At 46.5% G+C, this 24644-nt stretch overlaps 1 protein-coding gene across 4 annotated transcripts in view; it reads left to right on the plus strand.

The window, feature by feature from the left end:
- The window catches only part of mtmr1a (myotubularin related protein 1a), a 367207-nt gene that overhangs the window by 5852 nt on the left and 336711 nt on the right, over positions 1-24644 (plus strand). For 2 of the 4 annotated variants that reach the window (XM_084312594.1, XM_084312595.1), the window contains 2 exons: positions 202-225; positions 9680-9746. The exons of 1 other annotated variant lie outside the window; for it this stretch is intronic. In XM_084312594.1, coding sequence (XP_084168720.1) covers positions 202-225; positions 9680-9746 — 91 coding nt within the window. The remainder of the gene's footprint in view (positions 1-201; positions 226-9679; positions 9747-24644) is intronic. One more of the 4 variants, XM_084312596.1, reaches the window with a different exon arrangement.

Raw genomic sequence — 24644 nt, forward strand, 5'->3', positions numbered from 1 at the left:
TGAAAAAGGTCTATGGTTGTTTCGCCCTCAAGAGGAACTGTTTGGAAAACCCTGCAGTACTACAATGCAGTGTAGACACAGGGTGGGTCTGCAATGGCTGCCATATAAGACTGTGATGTTAACCGTGTGTGTTTGTGTGTGTAACCCATTCTGTGTGTGTGTGTGTGTGTGTGTGTTGTTGTTGTTGTTTTTAACCCTTAGGTGTCCAAGAGGCCAATTCTTCGGGTAAGACTCGCAGCCTTCTAACCAGCTCGTCTACTAATGAATTTCTCTCGGATAACGCTTATCATTCACAGCTGCTGATTTCTGAATGCCTGAGTGTGTGTGTGTGTCCGTGCGTGTGAGCATGTGTTCGTGTACATGCATGAGTGTGTGTGTGTGTGTGTGTATGTACTGTATATATGTGTGTGTGTGTGTCTCCAGAGTCTAGTTCCTGCCACATGTTGAGCAGCAGTGCTTTAAGACAGACAGACAGACAGCGCTTTGACGTTTACATTTAACATGACATCTATTGTTGAAACATTTTATTTTCAACCATCTCAGGAAATGTATGCAATTCAACGGTGTCATTACCTTTAGCTGGATTATAACCATAGAGGGATATGTCACTTTAGTAGAACACTTTCATTCATTTTTTGAGCACATTGATACACTTAGACAGAGGTAAGACTGCTGGATTTCTTTTATTTTTTTTACCCTATTTTTCTCCGCCTGATTTAAAAAAAATTCTCCCCATCCCAATTTAGTCGTTATGCCCCCCCTACAAGGGAACCCTGAAGTCTACCGCACGCTTCCTCCGATACACGCGGCGACAGCCAGTGGCTCTCTTTTCACCTGGCAGCGAGGACTCTCATTGGTGAAGCGTAACGCGTGGGAGGTCACGCTGCCTCCACCATTTCCCCTTTAACAATCTGTGGGGGGGGGGGGGGGTTGCGAAACTGACCCCAGAACAGATCGATCCACTGACGGGCCAAGTTGGACTGTGCCGAGCCCCAGATGCCTGAGCCTTAGGCTGCACAGGGTGGAGGAGGATGATGTTCAGTCACAGCTATGTGGACAGCGAGCTAAAGTCATTCTCGTTTCGTGACCGGTCTACAGTGTGATATGAATTTTCACAGCAATAACAGGCTGCCATGTTTTCATTTGATTACAGGCTTTAATTAGACTCAGCTGTCACTTTGGGAGCCAGCCGTGTTTTCCTTTTTACCCCCTTGAATGCCCACATCCACTCCAATGTTGACGTTAATATCGCCTAATCTATGTTTTAAATTATGGCTATGTGTCTAATCTGCCCGTCGCTTATCAAAGACTCATTTTCCAGTCAACATTGTCATGGCAGATTGTTTTTTTATCGCTTCATTTCCGTTTTCTAGCATTTTGAAAATCACTCGTTTTCACGGAAAAAACAACACATTCTACGATTCTCCTATTTCCTGACCGCGAGCAGAGTCAAACAGCCTATCACCATAATCACATAAAAGCTTATATCTCTGTGAAAACGAGTCTGATTATCCTAATACTGATGACATAGATTCCTTACCTGAGATCAGATGGTATCCAAATGGTTTATTCCAATTCCCGATCGCCATTCGAAAAAATCGCTCATTTGATTGATCCATCGTGTAACAGTAAAACACATATTCGCCGAGGCTCCAGAGTGAACTCTGGTAGACCCCGGTTACATGAGTGAGAAGTAAAATGTGGAATGCGGGTTTTCATTTTCATTGAGTCCAATTCAAAAGGGTGATTTACCATCTGGGAGACGATAGGGGGCGCTTTTTTCACATCTGAGCGCCTGGGGTGACTGGATCTCCAACGGTAGGGACGCTTGATGCAATATGATTTCAGATCGCTAAAAAAAAAAAAAAAAAAAATCTCGTGAGTGGGCATTCAACCCGCGGGGGGTAAACACGAGAAAACTCGTGGATGGCATTCAAAGTGTTAAAGGGGAACTGGAGCAAGAGGAGGTATCTCCAGAACATTGATAATGAAAACCATTTGTGCATTTGTTTAATTTGATTTAACCCTTATTTAACCAGGAAGTCACTTGAGATTAAAATGTCTTTTTTGAGACCGACCTGGAACATAAATCAAGGGATGATCTGATTTATTTACAGTATATATATATACTGTATATATAATTAAATGAAAAATTCAATCGGTCCTTTATTGACAGTGGCAGTCTGGTGTTTGTATGCCCGATGCAGTTTGGGCCGACAGACATGCTCGACTCCGCTTCCTGTTTACGACTTAACCCTAACAACTAACGACCACATTCTCTTCCCCAGAGCCCCGCCCACTCGCGTGCGTCTCACTTCCTGTCTCCCTCGTCTCTGTCTGGGCTTGACCTCTGGGCTTGACCTCCGGGCTCAGAGTCATCCTTATCTGCCTGTCGTCTCGCTTCTGCTGCCGAAAGGAACTCCCTTTATTTAGGCTTGATAACAGATACTTTTATATGAACTTATATTAACTACTTTTCTTTTCTCTCTCTCTCTCTCTCACTCCTTTTCACGTTCTCTCTCTCTCTCCCTCCCTCATGCTTGCCACCCGCCGGGCCAGGACCCTTATGAAGGGGTTAGTTACCAGGGCGATAGTGACTCTGAGCTTCCACCCCACGCTTTGGCAAGTTTGTGTGTCTCTCTCCCCCAACCTCTCTCTTCCTCTGCTAATCTCCCCCTCTCTGTGTCCCTTCTCCTGTCAATCATCTAGTCTCCTTTCTATCCCAGGTTTCCCCTCTCCTTCATACTCTCACCCTCTCTCTCTCTCTCACCCCCTCCCCCTCTCTCTGTGTGTCTCTCTCTCTCTCTCTCTCTCTCTCGCTCTCTCTAGCCCGACACATCAGGCCTGTAGAACATATGCAGGCTAAAACTCTCCACTGGGTCTGAAATTGAGAAATAAATAAGTAACTCTGCTGCAAAAATGTGACTTACTGTGGTGTTGTGTCTGTGTCCTTGTCTCTCATGCTGCACTGAATTCCTGGGGCCCATTAAAGTACAGGAAAAAGGAGAATTTCTCAGTTAATCTGTGTGTTACCAACGCAATGGGTTATCAGTGTGCCATTAGACAGGGGTTCTTGTATTAAAGTTTAGCCTTCATGCGCTAGCTGTGTCTTAATTTTGGCAGCTATTTTAATTTTAGTCATGTGTCAAATGCTCCTTTTTCGTTTTCATCATATTTAGTCACCTTCATTTATTTTTCGTTTAGTCAGTTTTAGTCAACTACAGGTCTGAGCATTTTAGTCTTAGGCTACGTTTAGACGAGCGTTTTGTGAACAGAAACCGCAAAAGTCATCTTGCGGTTTCACTTTTAATTTTACGTTTAGACGAGCGTTTTGGGGTGGAATTCTCCGTGCAGACGACGCTGTAACGACGGAGCCCCGCTGTCACACGATTGGCGCATATGTCACATGACGTGCTGTGAAGACCCGCCCTACTCTGCCTCTGATTCGCAGACTGTGGATGGGGAATGTGATTGGACCAAAGCAGAGTCACTCACAGACAGTGGGTCCACTCACGCCGCGGGACAGATTCTTGTGTATTTAACCCTTTCACTGCCACACGACAGCCGGTTGTGTGATAGTAAAGGGTTAACCTTCTGTCGTGTGGCAGTGAAAGGGTTAAAAGTACTGCCAATGTAGCCTTCAGGTGATCTCCGTTGATATAGTCAGACATACTTGCTTTGTTTACGTCTCGGCTACTGGCGCATACCTGCTACCTGTGACGTAAGCAGTACGCACGACCAGAGCCGTGACAACCCTTTCGTCATCGTTTTAACAGATTTATACGGTTCGACAGTTTAGACGAGAGCGCAAAGCTTTTGCGTTTCTAGGAATTCCACCCTGGAAGGTAGTCTCACCTTTTTGCGGTTTCACCCCGTAAAAACGCAGTTTCCGTATAAACGAAAGGCACATCCGAAAAAATATTTTTGCGGATTCACCTGCTAGCGTTTCCGTCTAAACGGGGCCTTAGTCAGTTTTAGTCTAGATTTTGTCTTTTTTTTGTTTTAGTCTAGATTTAGTTGCAGAAAACGGATGACATTTTTGTCTAGTTTTCGTTTATGAAAAAAAGGCATTTTATTCTCTTGTAATGCAATTCTATGTACCGCTACAGTCAGTCAAATTCACATTAATTTCTATTGGGATCATAGATTCATGTAGACTCCCCACTCCCCCCATAATGTAATGAGTTAAAGATGTAAACAGTTAAAGACCCTCACCAGTCTTAAAATAACAAAAACAGTAAAGTGAACCGAACGTTTCCACAGCCCATGTAAAGCAGACATGACCCTTGGTTGTACAAAAATAATATATATATATATAAATATAAATGGAGCATAGAAGTGCTCCACATATATACACCATAAGACATAATCAAACCAATAGTTTTAGTCTTAGTCATGTGTCAAATGCTCCTTTTTCGTTTTCATCATATTTAGTCACCTTCATTTATTTTTCATTTTAGTCTTAGGTCGCTTTCACACAGGGGCTGTTTGGTCCGGACTATCGGACCAGAATTCGATAGTCCGGTTTTTCGGGTTTGTGTGAATGCGCGTCGAACTCGGTCCGCGGACCAAACACACGAACTCTGGTCCGACCAAAAACATAGGTCTCGGTTCGCTTCATCGGACCAAACGCGGACCAAATAGGAAGTGCTTATTATTACCACTGCGCGCGGCATTCACTGCAAAACAAGCACACTGCATCTATCTCTCCTATCTATCTATCTATATATCTAACTGTGCATCTTGGGTAGAAGGAAGAAAAAACGCGGCTTATATTATTACCCAGGCGCTCGGCATTCACTGCAAAACAAGCACACTGTACACATATGGGCAGAAGACCAAATAAAACAGCTACTTGTGGGCACTCATAAAAACAATGCGGTGTACAAGTTGTTTAGCGAGAGGATGGTGGTAATGGGCTTCAATAGAACAATGGATCAATGTCACGTCAAAATAAAAAACTCCGCTTCCGCTGATCTGGAGGGCTCGCAGACCACACACACACGCGCGCACACACGGGCTCGCAGCCACACACACATTTCCGCTCTCTATTGTCCAATAGACAAGCGCCCTTTTCGACCGCGTGACATTGTTCAGAAAGTTCGGTGCGTCTGACAAGTTGCTGTGTGAACGCAGACGAACCAAATGAAGAATGCAACAATGTTGCAACTTCACCACCAGAACCGCACCGAGTCCACCAAACTATATGTGAAAGCGACCTTAGTCAGTTTTAGTCAACTACAGGTCTGAGCATTTTAGTCTTAGTCAGTTTTAGTCTCGATTTTGTATTTTTTGTTTTAGTCTAGATTTAGTCAGGGGGAAGAAACAATCCCCTCCACCAAAATTAAAATCTACCCAAATCAAAAGCCCTGGGTAGACAAATCCGTCCGTGAGGCTCTGAAAGTGCGCACATCAGCATACAACACCGGGCTGGTGACAGGCAACATGGAAGAACACAAGATGGCAAGATACAACGTCAGGAGAGCAGTAATAGAGGCAAAACGGCGTTACAGGGATAAAGTTGAACTTCAGTTTGAACAGGCTGACTCTAGAGGCATGTGGCAGGGCCTCAGAACAATGACAGACTACAAAGGAACCCCCCTCAAACTGAACAGTGACATCTCCTTAGCAAATGATCTCAATTCCTTCTATGCGAGGTTTGAGGCTGTGAATAACAACACCAGCCTACAAACCACGGCAATGGGGGGGGGGGGGGGGTCTGCTGATGGAGACTCAGTGTTCAGGGTAACAGAGCATGAGGTGAGACGGATCTTTAAAAAAGTTAATATCAGGAAGGCAGCAGGACCGGACGGCATCCCCGGCCGCGTCCTAAAAGTCTGTGCCGACCAACTGGCCCCGGTATTCACTGACATCTTCAACCTGTCCTTGGAACAGGCTGTCATCCCCACCTGTCTGAAGAAGTCCACCATCATCCCTGTACCCAAAAAATCTACGCCCGCTTGCCTCAACGACTACCGCCCTGTAGCCCTCACCTCCATAGCCATGAAGTGCTTTGAGAAGCTAGTGAAGGGCTACATCTGTTCCTCCCTCCCCATCAACCTGGACCCTCTGCAATTTGCATATCGCCCCAACAGGTCCACGGAGGACGCCATAGCCCATGTGCTGCACACAGCAGCATCACATCTGGACAAGAGGCAGGGGAACTATGTGAGAATGCTGTTCATCGACTACAGCTCAGCATTCAATACCATAGTCCCCTCCAAACTCATAGCCAAGCTCAGGGACCTGGGCTTGAACTATGACCTGTGCCAGTGGGTCTTGGACTTCCTGACGGGCAGACCCCAGGTGGTAAGAGCCGGCAACTGCACCTCCTCATCCATCACGCTCAACATAGGGGCCCCCCAGGGCTGTGTTCTGAGCCCCCTCCTCTACTCCCTGTACACACATGACTGCGTAGCACAGCGGAACAACAACACCATCATCAAATTTGCTGATGACACAGTAGTGGTGGGCCTGATCTCTGCCAACGACGAAAGGGCCTACCTGGAAGAGGTAGAGAACCTGTCACAGTGGTGTCAGGAGAACTGCCTCTCCCTGAACGTCAGCAAAACAAAAGAGATGATTGTGGACTTCAGGAGGTCGGGGGTCAAGGACTACAGCCCCCTCAGCATCGACGGGGCACCGGTTGAGAGAGTGAACAGTTTCAAGTACCTCGGAGCCCACATATCCGAGGACTTGACATGGACCACACACATTGACAGTGTTGTGAAGAAGGCACGACAACGCCTCTACTTCCTCAGGCGCCTAAGGAAGTTCCAAGTCAGTCAGAAGATCCTTAGGAACTTCTACTCATGTACAATAGAGAGCATCCTGACCGGCAACATCACCTCCTGGTTTGGGAATAGCACTGCACAAGACCGTAGCAGACTACAAAGAGTGACACGTTCAGCCGAACGCACAATTGGAGGGGGGCTTCCCACCCTCCAGAACATTTACATCAAGCGGTGCAAGGGGAAGGCTAAGAGAATTATTAAGGACTCGAGCCACCCGAACAACTGCCTCTTTGAACTGCTGCGGTCAGGCAAGCGATACCGGAGTCTTAAGGCGAGCACAGAAAGACTCAGAAGAAGCTTCTATCCCCAGGCCATCAGGCTGCTAAACGAACAATAATCGCTAAACGAACAATAATCACTATGCAACAACCATCAAATGCACACAGCACACACACCCACACGCACACACTCACTCAAACAAACAACACACTGCAGCACCCACTCTCCACACTTTAGATCACACAAACACACTTACACTTTATATTTATTGATAAAGGATTTGCACTACAACTCGTACACCTACTGTGAATTGTACCTAAATTGCACCTCGTCCCATTTCTCCATTTCTGCCTTGCACTATATAGTATTGTATATTAGTACACTGCACAGTATTGTATATTGTATGGTAACTACGTCTATTCTGCATCGAACATTGTACATATGTCTAAACTGAACACTGTGACCTCTTTTTTTACTTCTAATTTTACTATGTTTTTATTTCATACTTATCTTGTCTTGCACAGTCTCTGGAGCGCAACAGTAAGAAGCATTTTGTACAAAAGTATTCTGTACTTCTGTATGACAACTATTAAAGAAACTTGAAACTTGAAAAGCTTTGTTGACGACCATATTTAGTCATCATTTTTGTTGACAAAATTAACACTTACAGAGAGGGGCTCAAAACCGTCTCTTTCCACACTTTAATGTGATTATAGTGCCAGGAATTCAGTGCGGCAGGAGAGACAAGACACCAACACATGATGAGTCAAATTGACTTTATTGGTGGCCATCTTCGCCTGCAAGTTATGCATTTATTACTCAATGTGCCGCTTTCAGACACAGAGGAGAGCTAGCTTGCATGCGTTCCAGTGTCGGGCTACTCGCTCCCCTTCTTATCTTGGAACCATACTTCTACCTGCACTGTTCTTACTGTTCCTACCTGCACTGTTCTTACTGTTCCTACCTCAAGGCGCTCCCATAGTCCAGCAGACTGTACACAGAGCAGACTCCGCGGAGGTCCGCGCGGACTCTTTGAGCCTTCATAGTCGAGCGGACCTCCGTGGACCAATTTCCTAGATGTCACGCGCCAGTTTACACAATTGTCCCCACGCTGTTCAACTTCTGTCATGTCGTCGTCATCCGATGTCAAAATAAAGAGTATGTTTATCTCCGTTTCCAATATTTCGATAATAAAACGGGCAGTTTTACGCACTTGAATAACAGGTATATAGGCAGCGAGATGCAATGTACCGTATAGGCTTGAGGTGGACAGCGAGCGTGGTGCTGAAAAGACACGCATTGCATGAAATAAAAGCACCAGTTTTATTTAAAAATATTGGAAACGGAGATAACATTCTATGTTATCTCCGTTTCCAATATTTCGAAATAAAACGGGCAATTTTACACACTTCATTTAGAAAAGCCATTCAAACATCTCTCTTGGCACGGAGCGAGTGTTCAGAGTAAAATGCAGATCGGCGTCACATTAAATGCAGTTCGATGTCAACCAAAACGCCGAGCAGCGCTTTGTGTGACACCAAGTCAGCGGCGCGGATGTCCGCGCGTCAGAAAATAGGAGCTTCCCACCTGTGGGTCTGCTGTCCGCTGAGATCAAAGCTCAAGAGTCCGCGCGGACGTCCGCGCGGACATCCGCGGAGTCTGCTCTGTGTACAGTCTGCTGGACTATGGGAGCGCCTTCACTGCTTGCATATAGAGAAACGTATACTGTGCAGAAGGGATGCACCATTATTGCTGCCCATACAGATTCTGAGCACTAATCAGGCCGACACTAAGTACCGATCTGATCCAGTACGTTTACTGAACAGTATAGACTTAAACCATTAGTTTGGAGTCACTGGACAACAATGATCAAGGTATGATCAAATGTTTCTCCATTGGAGAGATCAGAAAATCTGCTGGTTTCTGACACGTTTTACACAGTGGCATTTGGTATCACAATTTAGTATTGGGGGGGAAAATGTTCCGATACAGATGGCCTTGTTATATCAGTCTGGTATCCCATAGCAGGGTTGGTACATCCCTGCTATACAGCACATGTCTAGAATGTGTCTTCTTTAGAGTCGAGCCCCTATAGGCCATTTGCAGATTATCAAGCGTACGGTGTACAGTAACACATTAACAACCAGTAACAATCCAATAACTAACATTAGTAACACATCCACCCACTTACTCTCACTCAAACTAACATTTCATCAAAAATTTGGCCAACCCGACCCATTGACGCATACCAACTGGTACTTTCTTATATTGGAGCTTTGGTTAGTGGTGTGTACTGATACCCGGTACTGAGAGAGCGTCTAAGCTAGTGTCATCATGATGACATATTATTCTTTATATTGGGAGTAATTTCACAGGCCTATAGAATTGCATTGATATACAAAAACGTATAGGTATATTTGATTATGAAGTCGAATCAATATATAATCTTCTTATAGGCGCTAATCTGTCTTTGATGAATAAAAACAAATTCTATCCATATTATATGTACTGTTCGTATCACACACGCTGTATAGATAGAATGTTTGCAGATTAGCTTACACTAGCTTACTAGGTTCTTATTGTAGGTTCTGACGGTTCAACGTTTTGGTTCCACGTTCTGTCCAGAGATCATCCTGACAGACGTGTTCTCTCTGTTCTAACCCCAGGCTCTCCACAAACAAGTCCAAATGGACGAGGTCCCGCTGGTACCTGGAGAGAGCATCATGGCTGTTGGTAAGGCTGTCTTTCTTTCTTTCTCTCTCTCTTTCTTTCTTTCTCTATCTCTCTCTCTCTTGTATTTCTGTACATCTATCATTCCGTTATCATTCCGTCTTGAACCCCCCCCTTGTTTCTAAGTGTTGTTCCAACTGCCTTTGTCTCGCTGTCTTCCTCAGAGGAGTAAGTCGTACATTCTGTACCCTGGCCTGTACACAGAGTACAATATGAAAAGTGATTAATGGGGGGTGGAGGCATAATAAAAATGACTCCCCCTTACTGTATGTTCCAGTGGGTTGGGGGTGGGGGAAGCAACGACTGACCTTCCCACTGTCCATGTTAAATTAGAATGAATCACCTAGTGCTGGTTTATGTACAGCTCCTACAAGCTACAGTTTCTCCATCTTGTCATCCCATGCTCTCTTCGCTTATTTCTCTCTTCTCCCTCTCTCTCTCTCTCTCCCTCTCTCTCCCTCGCTGGTTGGTTGTTGATGTATATCAGCGTTGCATTCCTGATTTGTTTCCCCATGTACAGACTCTGCTATCTGTGTTTTTCCGCTCTTCTCTGGAATGTGTCTTGGAAATGTGTAACGGCACAACCAGGAGGATGTTGACATCAATATATCATTGTAAATTCAATGTCCACCTTGACGGGATTACTGCAGAAACATGTTGAGACCAATGAGAATGAAGGACATCTGAATAGGCCAAGACAAGTCCATTAATATCATCTATTTTGTGATGAGTCCATTAACACATTCTGCGCCATTAACGAGTTAACTCGTTATTGGCCGCCAATTGTTGAGCGCCAACAACGAGTTAACTCGTTTTTATGATTGTTGTTTCCTTTATTCGCTATTGGCATTCGTAATTCATCCAGCACGGCTTCGGGAGCCAGCTGGACTCTGTCTGATATTTCAACACCTCAATACCGCCGCCTGGTGGATTTCGGGTGAGTTGCACTCCACTCTAAACCGGATGTGGATCAGGGAAAATGTTCCGGCAGAGCTATCTTGTTATGTTGATCCAGACAAACACTCGAGTGCCTTGGATCGCTTTCGAGACGCAAGAATCAATATGCTTTCGGTGTTTATTGCGTCATACAAACAGAAAATGCCATGGATCTAGCAGATTGAAATCAAATAATTGGAATATTTTTTAATATAGCGTGTATAGGAACGAAACGCCAATCGATTATGTATAATATGCGTCAGGGCCTATAACTCGCGTTCTAGGAATTACTGCTCTACACTCTAAAAACATACTTATATTCACGACGGTACTAACATGACAATGTATGAATGGAAAAATATAACGTTCCCACATCCGGAACAATAGATACCCGATGTTGAATGGGCCATAGTAATGTCGATATAGCTATAATATTTAAAAAGTTATAGCCCTGCAAAGAAGGTGAGCGACTCCATAGGCTTACATCACTGGCAGAGAGTGGTATAAGATGGGCAAACTGCGTTGCACAGAATGTGTTAATATCCTCTATTTTGTATTGATATTGTGTGATGAGTCCATTAACACTTTCCGTGCCAGCCGTATTTTCCTATTTACCCCCTTGAATGCCGCCACCCACTTCAATGATAGAGCTCTCATATTTGCGAACGCATAAACTACATCTTAAATTATTATTATTAAATTATGTGTCTAATATGGCCGTCGCTTATCAATGACTTGTTTGCAGTCAACATTCTCGAAACGGATTGTTTTTTAATCTGTTCATTTCCGTTTGATACCATTTTGAAAAACGCTAGTTTCTTGAAACTTCCAGAAGATTTCAGAAGATTCTGTGATAAACGCCCTTTACTGTAATACACAAAACACGTCGTCATTTTCCGGCCTATTTATGAATAGTTTTCAAATAAACGCTAGATTATCGATAGTATATGTGTACTTATGCACGCTATAGAAGCGGGCTGAAAATCGATTCTCTTATTTCCTGATTGCACACACACACACACACACAGCCACACACACACATATGGGACACGTTGATATATAGGTGAAAACAGCTCTGATTATCCCAATACTGGTAAAATAGATTCCTTACCTCAGATCATAGAATAGAATAGAAATACTTTTATTATCCCGTGGGAAATTTGACACAAATCGCTCAACATTTAAACATTTAGACAGAACAGGTCACGAATTAGAATAATAAAACGAATCAAATCAAGTTGCCTAGGATAAGAGTAGAGTAAAATAGAATAAAAATGGAATAAAATATACATTAAATAAATACAGTAAAAATATACTGAGGTCTACAGTAGGTGTAGTATTGCACAGTGTTGTTTCGAACTAAGTCCAGGAAGATGGTAACTGCCACTCTGTGCTCAGTGATGCAGTGAGGCACAGTGATGCATTATATAGTCTGATGGCTGTTGGAATGAAGGACTTCCTGTACCGTTCAGTGCTGCATTTGGGTAGTGTGAGCCTAGCACTGAACATGCTCCTCCTGTCAGCCAAGTCTGTGTATAGTGGGTGGGAGGGGTTTTCCCTGATGGCCTGGAGCTTAGCAAGGGTCCTCCTCTCCGCCACCCTCGCTAGGGAGTCCAGCTCCACCCCAACCACACTGCTGGCCTTCCTGACCAGCTTATCCAGCCTGGTTGTGTCCACTGCTCTCAGTCCGCTGCCCCAGCAGGTCACAGTGTACAAGAAGGCGCCCGCCACCACCGACTCATAGAACATCCTCAACATCTTTGTACAGACATTGAAGGATCTCAGCCTTCTGAGGAAGTAGAGTCGGCTCTGGCCCTTCTTGTACAGTGCCTCTGCGTGTTTTGACCCGTTCAGTTTGTTGTCGATGTGCACACCGAGATATTTGTACACCTCAACCATGTCCACATCAACTCCCCTGATGGAAACGGGGGTCACAGGTGCACTCCTCCTCCTCCCCAGCCCCACAACCAGTTCCTTGGTCTTCGCCACATTTAGCTGCAGGTGGTTTTTATCGCACCATGTGACGAAGTCCACTACCAGTTCCCGGTATTCCCTCTCGTCACCGTCCTTTATACATCCCACTATCTCAGAGTCATCAGAAAACTTCTGAAGGTGGCAGGAGTCTGACCGATAGTGGAAGTCGTTGGTGTAGACAGTGAAGAGGAAGGGAGAGAGGACTGTCCCTTGCGGGGCCCCGGTGTTGCTGACCAGTCTGTCTGACACACAGCTCCGTAGGCGCACGTACTGTGGTCTGCCCGTCAGATAGTCCACAACCCAGGACACCAGGGGGGCCTCTACCTGCATCGCCTCCAACTTCTCACCCAGCAGCCCAGGCCTTATGGTATCAAAAGCACTGGAGAAGTCAAAGAACATGACTCTCACAGTGCTCCCCGGCTTGTCTAGGTGAGTGTAGGCTCGGTTCAGCAGGTAGATGACAGCATCCTCTACCCCCAGTCGGGGCTGGTAGGCGAACTGGAGTGGGTCTAGGTGGGGTTTGGTCACCGGGCGGAGTTGCTCCAGGACTAACCTCTCCATGGTCTTCATTATGTGAGAGGTTAGAGCCACCGGCCTGTAGTCCTTGGACGTGCTGGGACGCGGGCACTTGGGGACAGGGACCACACAGGAGGTTTTCCACAGTGTCGGGACTCTCTGCAGCCTCAGGCTCATGTTGAATATGAGCTGGAGCACATCACACAGCTGAGAGGCACAGGTTTTGAGTACCTTTGGGCTCACCCCATCAGGACCCGCAGCCTTGCCTGCGTGTAACTTGCTCAGCTGTGTACTCACCTGCTCTGCAGAGAGCCACACTGTGGGGGTCTCAGGTGTTGGGGGGGAGGAGCGGGTCTTCAAGCCGCGGGGGGCAGACAGGCTGCACCAGAGATAAGGGGGCGTGGGCAGTTGGGAGGAGGGAGGGGGTTGCTCGAGTTGAAGGGCTGAGCGGTGTGGGGGTGGGCAGGGCAACTGGAGTAGTGTCGGGGGGGAGGGGGGCCAGACTGGCCGGGGCAGCTGTATCAAACCTATTATAAAACAGGTTTATCGGATGTTTTCCAAAAGGATTATTCCAATTCCTGATCGTCATTCCAAATATCGATCGCGTTTATTGATCCAACGCTGGGTGCTCGAACACATTATTCCACGCTGTTCTGCGGGACCACAAAGACTGCAATCGGCTCCGGTTACTTGCCTGAGAAGTAACATGTGGATTCCGGACTGTTTTTTTCCCCATGCGGTTCATTCAATCCATTCCAAAGGGGTGCAGTACCATCCGGGAGATGATGGGGGCGGTATTTTCTCAATGGAGCTCAGAGAGTTTGCAGCACTAACGTGAGGCTAGATTGATGAAATATGAATGGAAATCGCTAATAAAAGAAATAACGATTAAAAAAACTCTAACTTTTTAAATTGTATTGCTAAATTGACATTACTATGGCCCATTCAACGTCAAGTATCTATCGTTTAGGATGTAGCAACGTTCTACTTTTTCATTCACATATTCATACTAAAATATGGTCTAAAGTATAAATATGTTTTTATCGTTTTCTGCAGCATTCTGCAGAACGTGATTTATAGCCCTAAATGCATTATATTGATGATCAAATACAGTTTGATAGCGATCGGCGGCAGATAAAAAATTTCAAATGTACATGCTTCTAGAAGTTACTACTCATCATCTGATGTTGACCGGATGGGGGGGGGGGTCGTTTATAATTCCGTGGCCAACGTTAGATGATTCATGTAGTGTGGGTGATATGATCATCAGAGCAGTTTGTATCGAACACGGTAATAATAAACGCTGAAACTTACCCCAGTCTCCTCGGGCCGTTGGGCGATCAGCTTGGAGTAGACAGTTTTCTATTATGGGATGTTGATCTAGATGAACCATTTCCAGGTTGTATAATACTATATACGTCCAAATAACGTTGTTTATTGAGTTAGGGCGAGCGATTGATTATCCAGTGTGTCGAGATGGAGCCCCGGGAGCTATAGCGAGTGGTCGGACCGAATTTGGATGAGCACCACTTTCCGTTTCCGGTTTGCTGTTTGGGCGATCCGCCGATCGGCCACCAGATGGCGCTCTTGAACCGTTGGAGAGTTGAGAGGAGATCAACAGGAGATCTCAAGTCTCCACGGGTGAAATATGATTGCCGTCACAGATTTTTGAAATATTGATCTCAATGACGTGTTACGTGTTAATATCCTCTTATTTTGTACTGATATTGTGTGATGAGTCCATTAATATCCTCTTATTTTGTACTGATATTGTGTGTGGCAGAGTCCGGAGATTTGCTGAAGGCATTATGGCTCAAAAGAAGAGTTTCCACACAAAACATGGTTTATCCACAAAAATACCACGTTCACGGTTGACGAGGGCTGTTCACCCTCTCCTCTCATCATCAAAACAGATCCCACGCCGGTGGGCGGGAACAAACGAAGCTAAATTGTCTTGCTACAGGAAGCTAAAATGCTAAAATGATTGCACGTTTATGAGAAATGTGGTCTTATCATGAGAATTAGGCTACCAATTGTTTCAGCAAGGGTCTCATTTGTTTACTGTAATTATACCATGGTATCACAAATCAATCTGAAAATTATATATTTTGGTATATTTTGTAGTAGCTTTAAAACAAACACTGACCGGACTTCCGGTATGAGAGCAGACGGGTAACACACGTGCGGTAGAGCTCCTGGTCAAATGAGCGAAAAAACTGATAAATAGAGACCCGAAAAGTGATTAAAAATAAAAGATGCACACGAGAAGTAAGGAAGAGACAACGATTGTGAAGGAAAGAGAAATGGAGAACACACGAGAAGAGGAGAATTTGAAGAAACAGAGCCCCCGAAGCGAAGCCGAGAAGGGACAGGCGGAAGAAGGGGGAGGTCCCGCTGAGGCAGACACGGGAATGCCAGGATGGGCCGTGGTCATGCAGGCCGGGATATTGGAGACCATAACAGCGACGATAAAACTGAACACGGACACGATAAGGAACGATATTGGGAAGTTACGGGAGGAATTGAGGAAGGAACAGGAGGACTTAATGGTGACCGGAAACAAGATGGCGCCGCCCACGGCTGCCTTGGCGCTACAGTGTGCTGCGTTTTGTTTGTTCAGTGTTGTATCTGTGTCCTGTCTAACGTCCTACACCAAAGAAGAACTTCTGCACATCGGGTGTTCAAACCCATCGGACACTTTCCCAACACTACTCACCCGTTCCACGGATTTATTGGATATACTGGTCAGGGGGACTGCGTTCTTCGCCAGTGCTGTGCGCTGGATCAGACGGCAACGGGGAAGGAGAGGTGGCTGTCTGGTTCGCCTCCGGCGACGGGGCTCGCGGCCACCACTTCCCGGTATATTCCTCGGAAACGTGAACTCTTTACCAAATAAAATGGACGAACTCCGGTGGCTGGTTGCAGGAAACAAGGACTTCCACTCCACAGCTGTCTTTGCGTTCGTGGAGACCCATCTGAAGCCATCAGTCCCAGACGGGGCTGTACAGCTTGAGGGCTTTTCTGCGTTTCGTGCCGACAGGGACTTCGAGGCGGCGGGTAAGTCGCGTGGAGGGGGTCTTATGTTTTTTTTTTTTTTTTTTTTGGATCAAATTTTTTATTATTATTCACATGAAACAAGACAACACATTAACCACAATCACAGTACATAGAACTTCACAAGAAAATAACAAAAACAATAACAATTATACAGACAAGAGAAAAGAAAACAGAGTTCAACCTTCTAAATTTTAATTCCAAGGGGTACTATCTAATAAATGGTCTTTCCCAGTGTTCAGCCCCGATTCCCGGCCGTGTGACCCTATATTAATAAAACGTACATCTCCAATCCACCACAAGGACCATTTTTTGAGAACACGACCCGAAAACAGAGCAATGAACCTTCATGAAAAAACAAAAACCTGTAGAGGTGTTCCATAGACTCACAGAGACCGTGTAAAAGTGGCCAAACAGTGAAGAAATAGTTAAATAGCTGCCCCCCCATAATATCCCAGCTAAACTCAAGATGACAAGACAAAAGACAAGACAGACAAAACATTTCCTCCTCCCCCTCCCAAGAGACCGCCGGACTCACCCGAACACGCACCTCAACCCCGCTCAGCCGCACACTGCGGTCTTTACCTTCTCAGCTGCTGCGAACCATAGGTCAATTCCAGCCTGCCCCACCCCAATCACCCGGGCTGTGGATATCTCAAGATAAATCACATCCAATAGAGTTAGGGACCAGTTAATCATTGTAAGCTTCTCAGGCTCCTTCCATCTCATTGCTATTAGCTTCTTCGCTGCTGTGACGCCCGCTAGGACAACCCTTTTCAGTTGTACGGACGCGGGTAGTGTCATATCGTTCAGGAGTAGCGTAACAGCTGTGAATGGGATAGTTAAGCCACACAGATCTGAAAGTTTGTCCGTTATTGACCTCCAGAAGCGGGCCACTGGTGGGCAATCCCAATACATATGCATATAAGTGCCAGTGGCCTTTTGAGAGCACAAAGTGCACCGAGAGTCGGTTATCAGTCCCATAGCATATAGCTTCCTAGGTGTAAGATAGGTCCTATGAATATAATTAAAATTAATTTGCTGGTGATTGGGGTTGCGGGAAGATAATGCCACATTTGCCCAAACATCATCCCAGTCAAACTCGGGGTCCAACTCCGGGATATCCACACACCAGATTGTATCCAATGATACATTTTTATACGTGGATTGAATTAAGAGCGTATAAAAGTCGGAGACAAACCCTCTGGATGTCGTCCTGTCCACTATGAGCCTGAGGAAGGGGTGTGTGTGCAAGGCTTGAGCCCACGGTACGCCATGCGCCCTCAGTGCTGACCTTAGTTGAAGGTAAAGAAAGAAGGACTCGCCGGGAAGATCATAAAATTCTCTTAAGTCCTGAAACGCACGGAGGCCGTTCTTATCATAAATATCCTCCAGAGTATGCACTCCCCTCCTTTGCCATTGAGGAATATTAACCGGCTTGTGTCCAACAAGTAATTGCTGGTTATTAAAAATTGGAGAGTCCAGGTGCCAAGGGCATTTAACCCCACACGACCTCTGTACATTACGCCACGTTTGGATCACGTGAGTTATGATCGGTCCATACCTCAGCCGGCATTTCGAAATAGAGACAGTGGAGTACACTACATCCTGCAATCTTAGCGGAGATACCGCCGCCGCTTCTAAGGAGCGCCACGATACAGCCTCTACAGGGTCTAGCCAGCACATCAGAGGTCTCAGTGAAAAGGACCAGAAATAAAGTTTAAAATCAGGGATTGCGAGGCCCCCATCTTGTTTTCTACGTTGAGTAGTAGCCCTTTTGATTCTCGGGCGTTTGTTATTCCAGATAAATTTAGATACCATCGATTGTACCTTGCGCCAGTGGTCTATTGGAGGGGGCAGGGGGAGCATTGAGCTAATAAAATGTATCCTAGGCAGGATGTTCATTTTGATTATGGAAGCCCGGGCTTGTAAGGAGTTAGGAAGGGACGACCACCTGTCTAGATCCTGGCGTATTTTATCATAAGTACCCGTGAAGTTGTACTTAGTAGTTTGGTTCAGCGTGGGGAATATCTCTATGCCCAAGTATTTAAAATGTTCTACTATGGGGATATCAGCTGGTAGTCGTACCGCCTTGGCCAGTTCATTAAGAGGTAGGCAGGCTGATTTGTTCCAGTTAATCTTAAAACCTGACAATTTACCAAAGTCGTCGATTATCCTCAATAATTTTGTGGCCGACCGGGAGGGGTCGTCCATGAAAATCAGCAGGTCATCCGCATAGAGAGCAATTTTGTGTGGAGTATTGTTGACCATTATGGGGACGATGTCCTCCGATTGCCTAATAAATTGGGCCAAAGGTTAGAGGGAAAGCGCGAACAGTCCCGGGCTCAGAGGGCAACCCTGTCTAGAAGATCTGGAGACTGGAAAGAGTGTGGAACAGTTTTTGCCTGTCAGTATCATCGCAGACGGCGAGGCATACAGGACTTTAATCATATGAATAAAACTCTTTCCAAGACCCATGATCTCAAGTACCTTCCACAGGTATGACCACTCAAGTCTGTCAAACGCCTTCATGGCATCCAAAGACAGAACTGTGGATGGAGTTGTATTGTCTTTACTGTTATCGATTACATGCAACAGCCTCCTAAGATTATCTGCAGCCAGACGCCCCGGGATAAAACCAGTTTGATCGCAGTGTACCAATACAGGCATAAATCTCTGCAGGCGACGGGCCAGCACCTTGGCAAACACCTTTAAATCGGCCCAGAGAAGACTCAAGGGTCTATAGCTACCACAATCATTGGGATCTTTGTCCTTCTTGAGAAGTAAAGAAATCAACGCCATATTGACATCTCTTGAGAACTCCCCTTGTTCGATAGCGTAATTGATCATATCGAGCATCAATGGACCCAGTTGGTCCCAGAAAGCTAAATACACTTCGGGTGGAATACCATCCCAGCCTGGTGCCTTACCCCTCTGCATTTCAACAATCGTCTCCCTCAATTCTACGAGAGTAATCGGTCTCCCCAGTTCCTTGGCCTCTTCCTCAGAAATGTGGGGTATCTCAAGCCCGCCAATGAACGATTCAAATTTAGAGTCATCAAGATTACCCTCTGAGCTATATAACTGTGAGTAAAACTCTTTAAAAGTGTCATTGATCTTTTTCGAATCAGTAGTGACTGCACCCTGGCTCGTCCTAATCGAGGGGATATCCGAGAAATGATCATTTGAGCGTATTTTCATTGCCAATAGATGGCTAGGTCTGGAGCCGTGAAAATAGTAATTTTGTCTTGTCCTATGTATCAAGAACTCAGACTGTTGTTTAAGTATGGAGTTTATTTCTTTTTTGACTATCTTACGTTGTGTGTTTAGTCGTTCATTATAGTTAGTTTGCAAGGACGCGTATAGGTCCGCATATAATGATTCCAGTCCTTCTAGCTTTTTTGACCGGGATTTTCGCAAATTGGAGGCAAATAGTGTGACATGACCCCTGATAAATCCTTTCAATGCGTTCCACAGGACCCTAGGGTCTTCTACTGTGCCAACGTTGATCTGCAAAAATTCAGCTAGTTTACTCCTGAACTCAGAACAGAAGTCATCGTTCTTTAGCAAGGTCGAATTAAAACGCCATCTGGGAGCTCTTGCGGAGAGCCTGCCAAAGGTTGCCGTAAGGAAAATCCCCTTGTGGTCTGAGAGAGCCAAGGGAACCAATGAGACATCGAAACTATCAAACATATTAGGGGACGCGAATGCATAGTCAATTCGAGAGAAGCTTTTGTGTCTGGCTGACAGGTGAGAGTAATCTTTGAGGGTGGGGTTGCATAAGCGCCAAAGGTCTGTGAGCCCCGTGTCTTTGGCCCACATCCTAAGGGCCTTAGAGGCCCGTTTTTGGTCGCTCGTTTCAGAGGGCCCGGACCTATCCATCTCCGCATCCCAGCACGCATTAAAATCGCCACCCACAATGAGAGCGTATCCATTAAGTTCCAACATATTCTTCGTGATTGTATTATAGAACGCTGAATCAAATGTGTTAGGAGCATACAATGCTATTATAGCCATCTTCCTATGCAAGAATTCAACTTTTGCTATAGTAATCCTTCCCTCCGTGTCCGACCATACATCCAAGATTTTGATATCAAGGTTACGTCTTGTAACTATGACTACTCCTTTCGTCTTATCATCGGCTGAGGATGAGGAGATAACGTGATATTGCCGATTTGCCAGTCTTGACACGTCACCTACCAATAAATGCGTCTCACTAAGGAGAGCAAGGTCAATATTTCTCCTCTTCAATAGCCAAAGGACACTGGCACGCTTGTGTGGGGCGTTAAGCCCTCCTGCGTTCCAAATTAAAATATTCAATTTAGCCATGGTCGAGCTTGTATAAATGCGTAGAGAACATACCAGTGCAGCCAGGCTGAGTACAGAGGTGCTGATCCCGGCGGGCCCGGACGGTCAATCCCAGGAGTTCAGAGGAGGAACAATTACACACATATAAGACAACAGTACATAAAACACATAAAAATACCACCCCAGCTACAACCCCCCCTCCTTCTACTCTAAACCCTAACCCCCCCGTCCTATTATAAGGCCCCCTATACCCACTCTCCAATCCCCACCCTATGCCCCATCCACTGAGGATGGTCATCTTCCTATCACTTCCCACTAGAGACATGGATCAATAAGACGCTCCCCACTCCAACCCCCCTCTAGATAAACCCCTGTCCGCAACATGTCATTAATTGTGTACGCGACGTGCAATTGTGCAATGACTACGTTAACGTGAGCTAGGTTAGCTAGCATAAGTTACCGGTATATGGAAAGACCATAGAAGACTGTAACGTTACTGGTGACATTGTGATTTAACTTGGAATACTCCTTTGCCAACTTGCTGTACTTTGCTTGCAGGTCTGCAGCCATTATTGCTGGATTACGAATAGCCCCAACTTTAGCCAAGGTAACGTCAAAGCTAGCTTTCGGTTAGCTGTTCACTGCTAATAACACCAGCCACCAAGCGATCTCATCAGAGCTCCCCGTCAACAGCGCTCTGTCGGGACGATGGCATTTTAAGAAAGTATCTGCTCTGCTGTTAAAATGACAAATGGCAATTGACACTTTAATTCACGGTCGATTAAGCACGTTTGTTTTATAATGCTCACTCAGCGAGTAGGGTATATCTACAGAGCCCAACGTCCGCAGTGTTGTTGATAAATTACGTCATATGGTATCGGAGCGCAACATTAGAGGGTACTCGCCGATACCGATACCAGCATTTTAGGCAGTATTGGCGGCATTTCCGATACTGGTATCGGTATCGGAACAACTCTAATTTTAACCAGGCTCATCTGAGCCGGTCTCTCCCTAAATACAGGCAGCAAGTCACTTGCCCAACTCGGGGAGTGAACACTCTGGATCACTGCTACTGTACTATTCGGCAGGCCTACCATTCTGTCCCCCGTGCTGCACTGGGCAACAGTGATCATCATCTCATCCACCTGATCCCTCGCTACAGGCAGAGATTAAAACAATCAAAACCTGTAGTGCGGAGCTTCAGATTGTGGTCCAGTGAGGCATGCGAGTGTCTCCGCGCCTGGCTGGAGAGGGCATGCTGTGACCAGGACTTTGTTGAGTGGGCGGGGCCTGAGGCTGGTAACAACCTGGATGACTACACAGACACTGTGACATCCTTCATCAGCCTCGGCGAGGAGGTGTGTGTCCCCCTCCGCACTAGGAAGATCTACAACAACAACAAACCCTGGTTTTCAGCCCAACTCAGGCGGCTGAGGTCGGAGAAGGAGGTGGCCAGGCTCAGTGGTGATGCTCATCGGTTCAGGCAGGCCAAGTACAAATTCGCCAAAGAGGTGAGGGAGGCGAAACTTCGCTTCTCAGAGAAACTGCGGCCGCAGCTCTCTGAGGGGAATTCCTCCTCCGTTTGGAAAGGCCTCAAGACCATTACAAACTACAAGCCGAAGTCACCACAGGCGCCTGATAACCTCCCCCTGGCGAACGAGCTAAACACATTTTACTGTAGGTTTGAGAAAGAGGTTCCCCCCGCCCTCTTCCTTCACCCACTTGGTCACAACCTCCATCCCCCCACCCCAGTGGGCCCCCCCCCTCTCTCTGTCAGTGTGAGAGAGGTGAAACAGCTGTTTTCCAGTCAGAATCCCCGGAAGGCGGCCGGCCCGGACTCTGTCTCCCCCTCTGCCCTGAAGCACTGCGCTGACCAGCTCGCACCGGTGTTTACCACCATTTTTAATGCATCGCTGGAGCTGTGTCACGTCCCAGCATGCTTCAAGGCCTCAACCATCATCCCTGTCCCCAAGAAGGCCAAGGTCACGGGCCTTAATGACTACAGACCTGTCGCCCTGACCTCTGTGGTCATGAAGGTCCTAGAGCGCTTTGTCCTGGCCCACCTGAAGCTCATCACAGATCCTGTGCTGGACCCGCTGCAGTTCGCGTACAGAGCCAACAGATCCACAGAGGATGCTGTGAACATGGCTCTGCACTACACGCTGGAACATCTGGACTACGCGGCCAACTATGTCAGGATCCTGTATGTGGACTTCAGCTCGGCCTTCAACACCATCCTTCCACCCATCCTGGAGCACCAGCTATCCCTGCTGCAGGTGCCGGCCTCCACTCGCAGGTGGATTACAGACTTCCTGTCCAACAGGTCTCAGCGGGTGAGGCTGGGGAAGAGCATTTCCAGCTCTAGGTCCACCAGCACCGGTTCCCCGCAGGGCTGCGTTCTATCCCCACTACTGTTCTCCCTGTACACCGACAGCTGTGCCTCTCTACACCCCTCGGTCAAACTCCTGAAATTAGCTGACGACACCACCCTGGTGGGTCTCATCTCCAGGGGGGACGAGTCGGCCTACAGGAGGGAGATCGAGAGGCTGCAGAGCTGGTGCAGCTGCAACAACCTGGAGCTCAATGCTCAAAAGACAGTGGAGATGGTAGTGGATTTCAGGAAGAAAGCAGCCCTGCCCCCTCCCATCATACTGGGAGGCACTCAGGTGGCATGACCTCGGCATGACCATCTCCCGGGATTTGAAGTGGGAGCTCAACATCACGGGCCTGCTCAAGAAGGCCCAGGGGAGGATGTTCTTCCTCCGGCAGTTGAAGAAATATAAACTGCCGAGGACCATGATGGCCCAATTCTACACGGCCATCATTGAGTCCATCCTCACCCACTCCATCATCTCCTGGTTCCCCGCTGCAGCGGCAAAAGATCTTGCCAAGCTGCAGCGGGTGATTCGCTCCGCGGAGAGGGTTCAAGTTTCAAGTTTCTTTAATAGTTGTCATACAGAAGTACAGAATACTTTTGTACAAAATGCTTCTTACTGTTGCGCTCCAGAGACTGTGCAAGACAAGATAAGTATGAAATAAAATAACATAGTAAAATTAGAAGTAAAAAATGAGGTCACAGTGTTCAGTTTAGACATATGTACAATGTTCGATGCAGAATAGACGTAGTTACCATACAATATACAATACTGTGCAGTGTACTAATATACAATACTATATAGTGCAAGGCAGAAATGGAGAAATGGGACGAGGTGCAATTTAGGTACAATTCACAGTAGGTGTACGAGTTGTAGTGCAAATCCTTTATCAATAAATATAAAGTGTAAGTGTGTTTGTGTGATCTAAAGTGTGGAGAGTGGGTGCTGCAGTGTGTTGTTTGTTTGAGTGAGTGTGTGCGTGTGGGTGTGTGTGCTGTGTGCATTTGATGGTTGTTGCATAGTGATTATTGTTCGTTTAGCGATTATTGTTCGTTTAGCAGCCTGATGGCCTGGGGATAGAAGCTTCTTCTGATTCTTTCTGTGCTCGCCTTAAGACTCCGGTATCGCTTGCCTGACCGCAGCAGTTCAAAGAGGCAGTTGTTCGGGTGGCTCGAGTCCTTAATAATTATCTTAGCCTTCCCCTTGCACCGCTTGTTGTAAATGTTCTGGAGGGTGGGAAGCCCCCCTCCAATTGTGCGTTCGGCTGAACGTGTCACTCTTTGTAGTCTGCTACGGTCTTGTGCAGTGCTATTCCCAAACCAGGAGGTGATGTTGCCGGTCAGGATGCTCTCTATTGTACATGAGTAGAAGTTCCTAAGGATCTTCTGACTGACTTGGAACTTCCTTAGGCGCCTGAGGAAGTAGAGGCGTTGTCGTGCCTTCTTCACAACACTGTCAATGTGTGTGGTCCATGTCAAGTCCTCGGATATGTGGGCTCCGAGGTACTTGAAACTGTTCACTCTCTCAACCGGTGCCCCGTCGATGCTGAGGGGGCTGTAGTCCTTGACCCCCGACCTCCTGAAGTCCACAATCATCTCTTTTGTTTTGCTGACGTTCAGGGAGAGGCAGTTCTCCTGACACCACTGTGACAGGTTCTCTACCTCTTCCAGGTAGGCCCTTTCGTCGTTGGCAGAGATCAGGCCCACCACTACTGTGTCATCAGCAAATTTGATGATGG

The sequence above is a fragment of the Notolepis coatsorum genome (genome assembly GCF_963971535.1).
Source record: "Notolepis coatsorum genome assembly, chromosome: 4".
NCBI lineage: Eukaryota > Metazoa > Chordata > Actinopteri > Aulopiformes > Paralepididae > Notolepis > Notolepis coatsorum.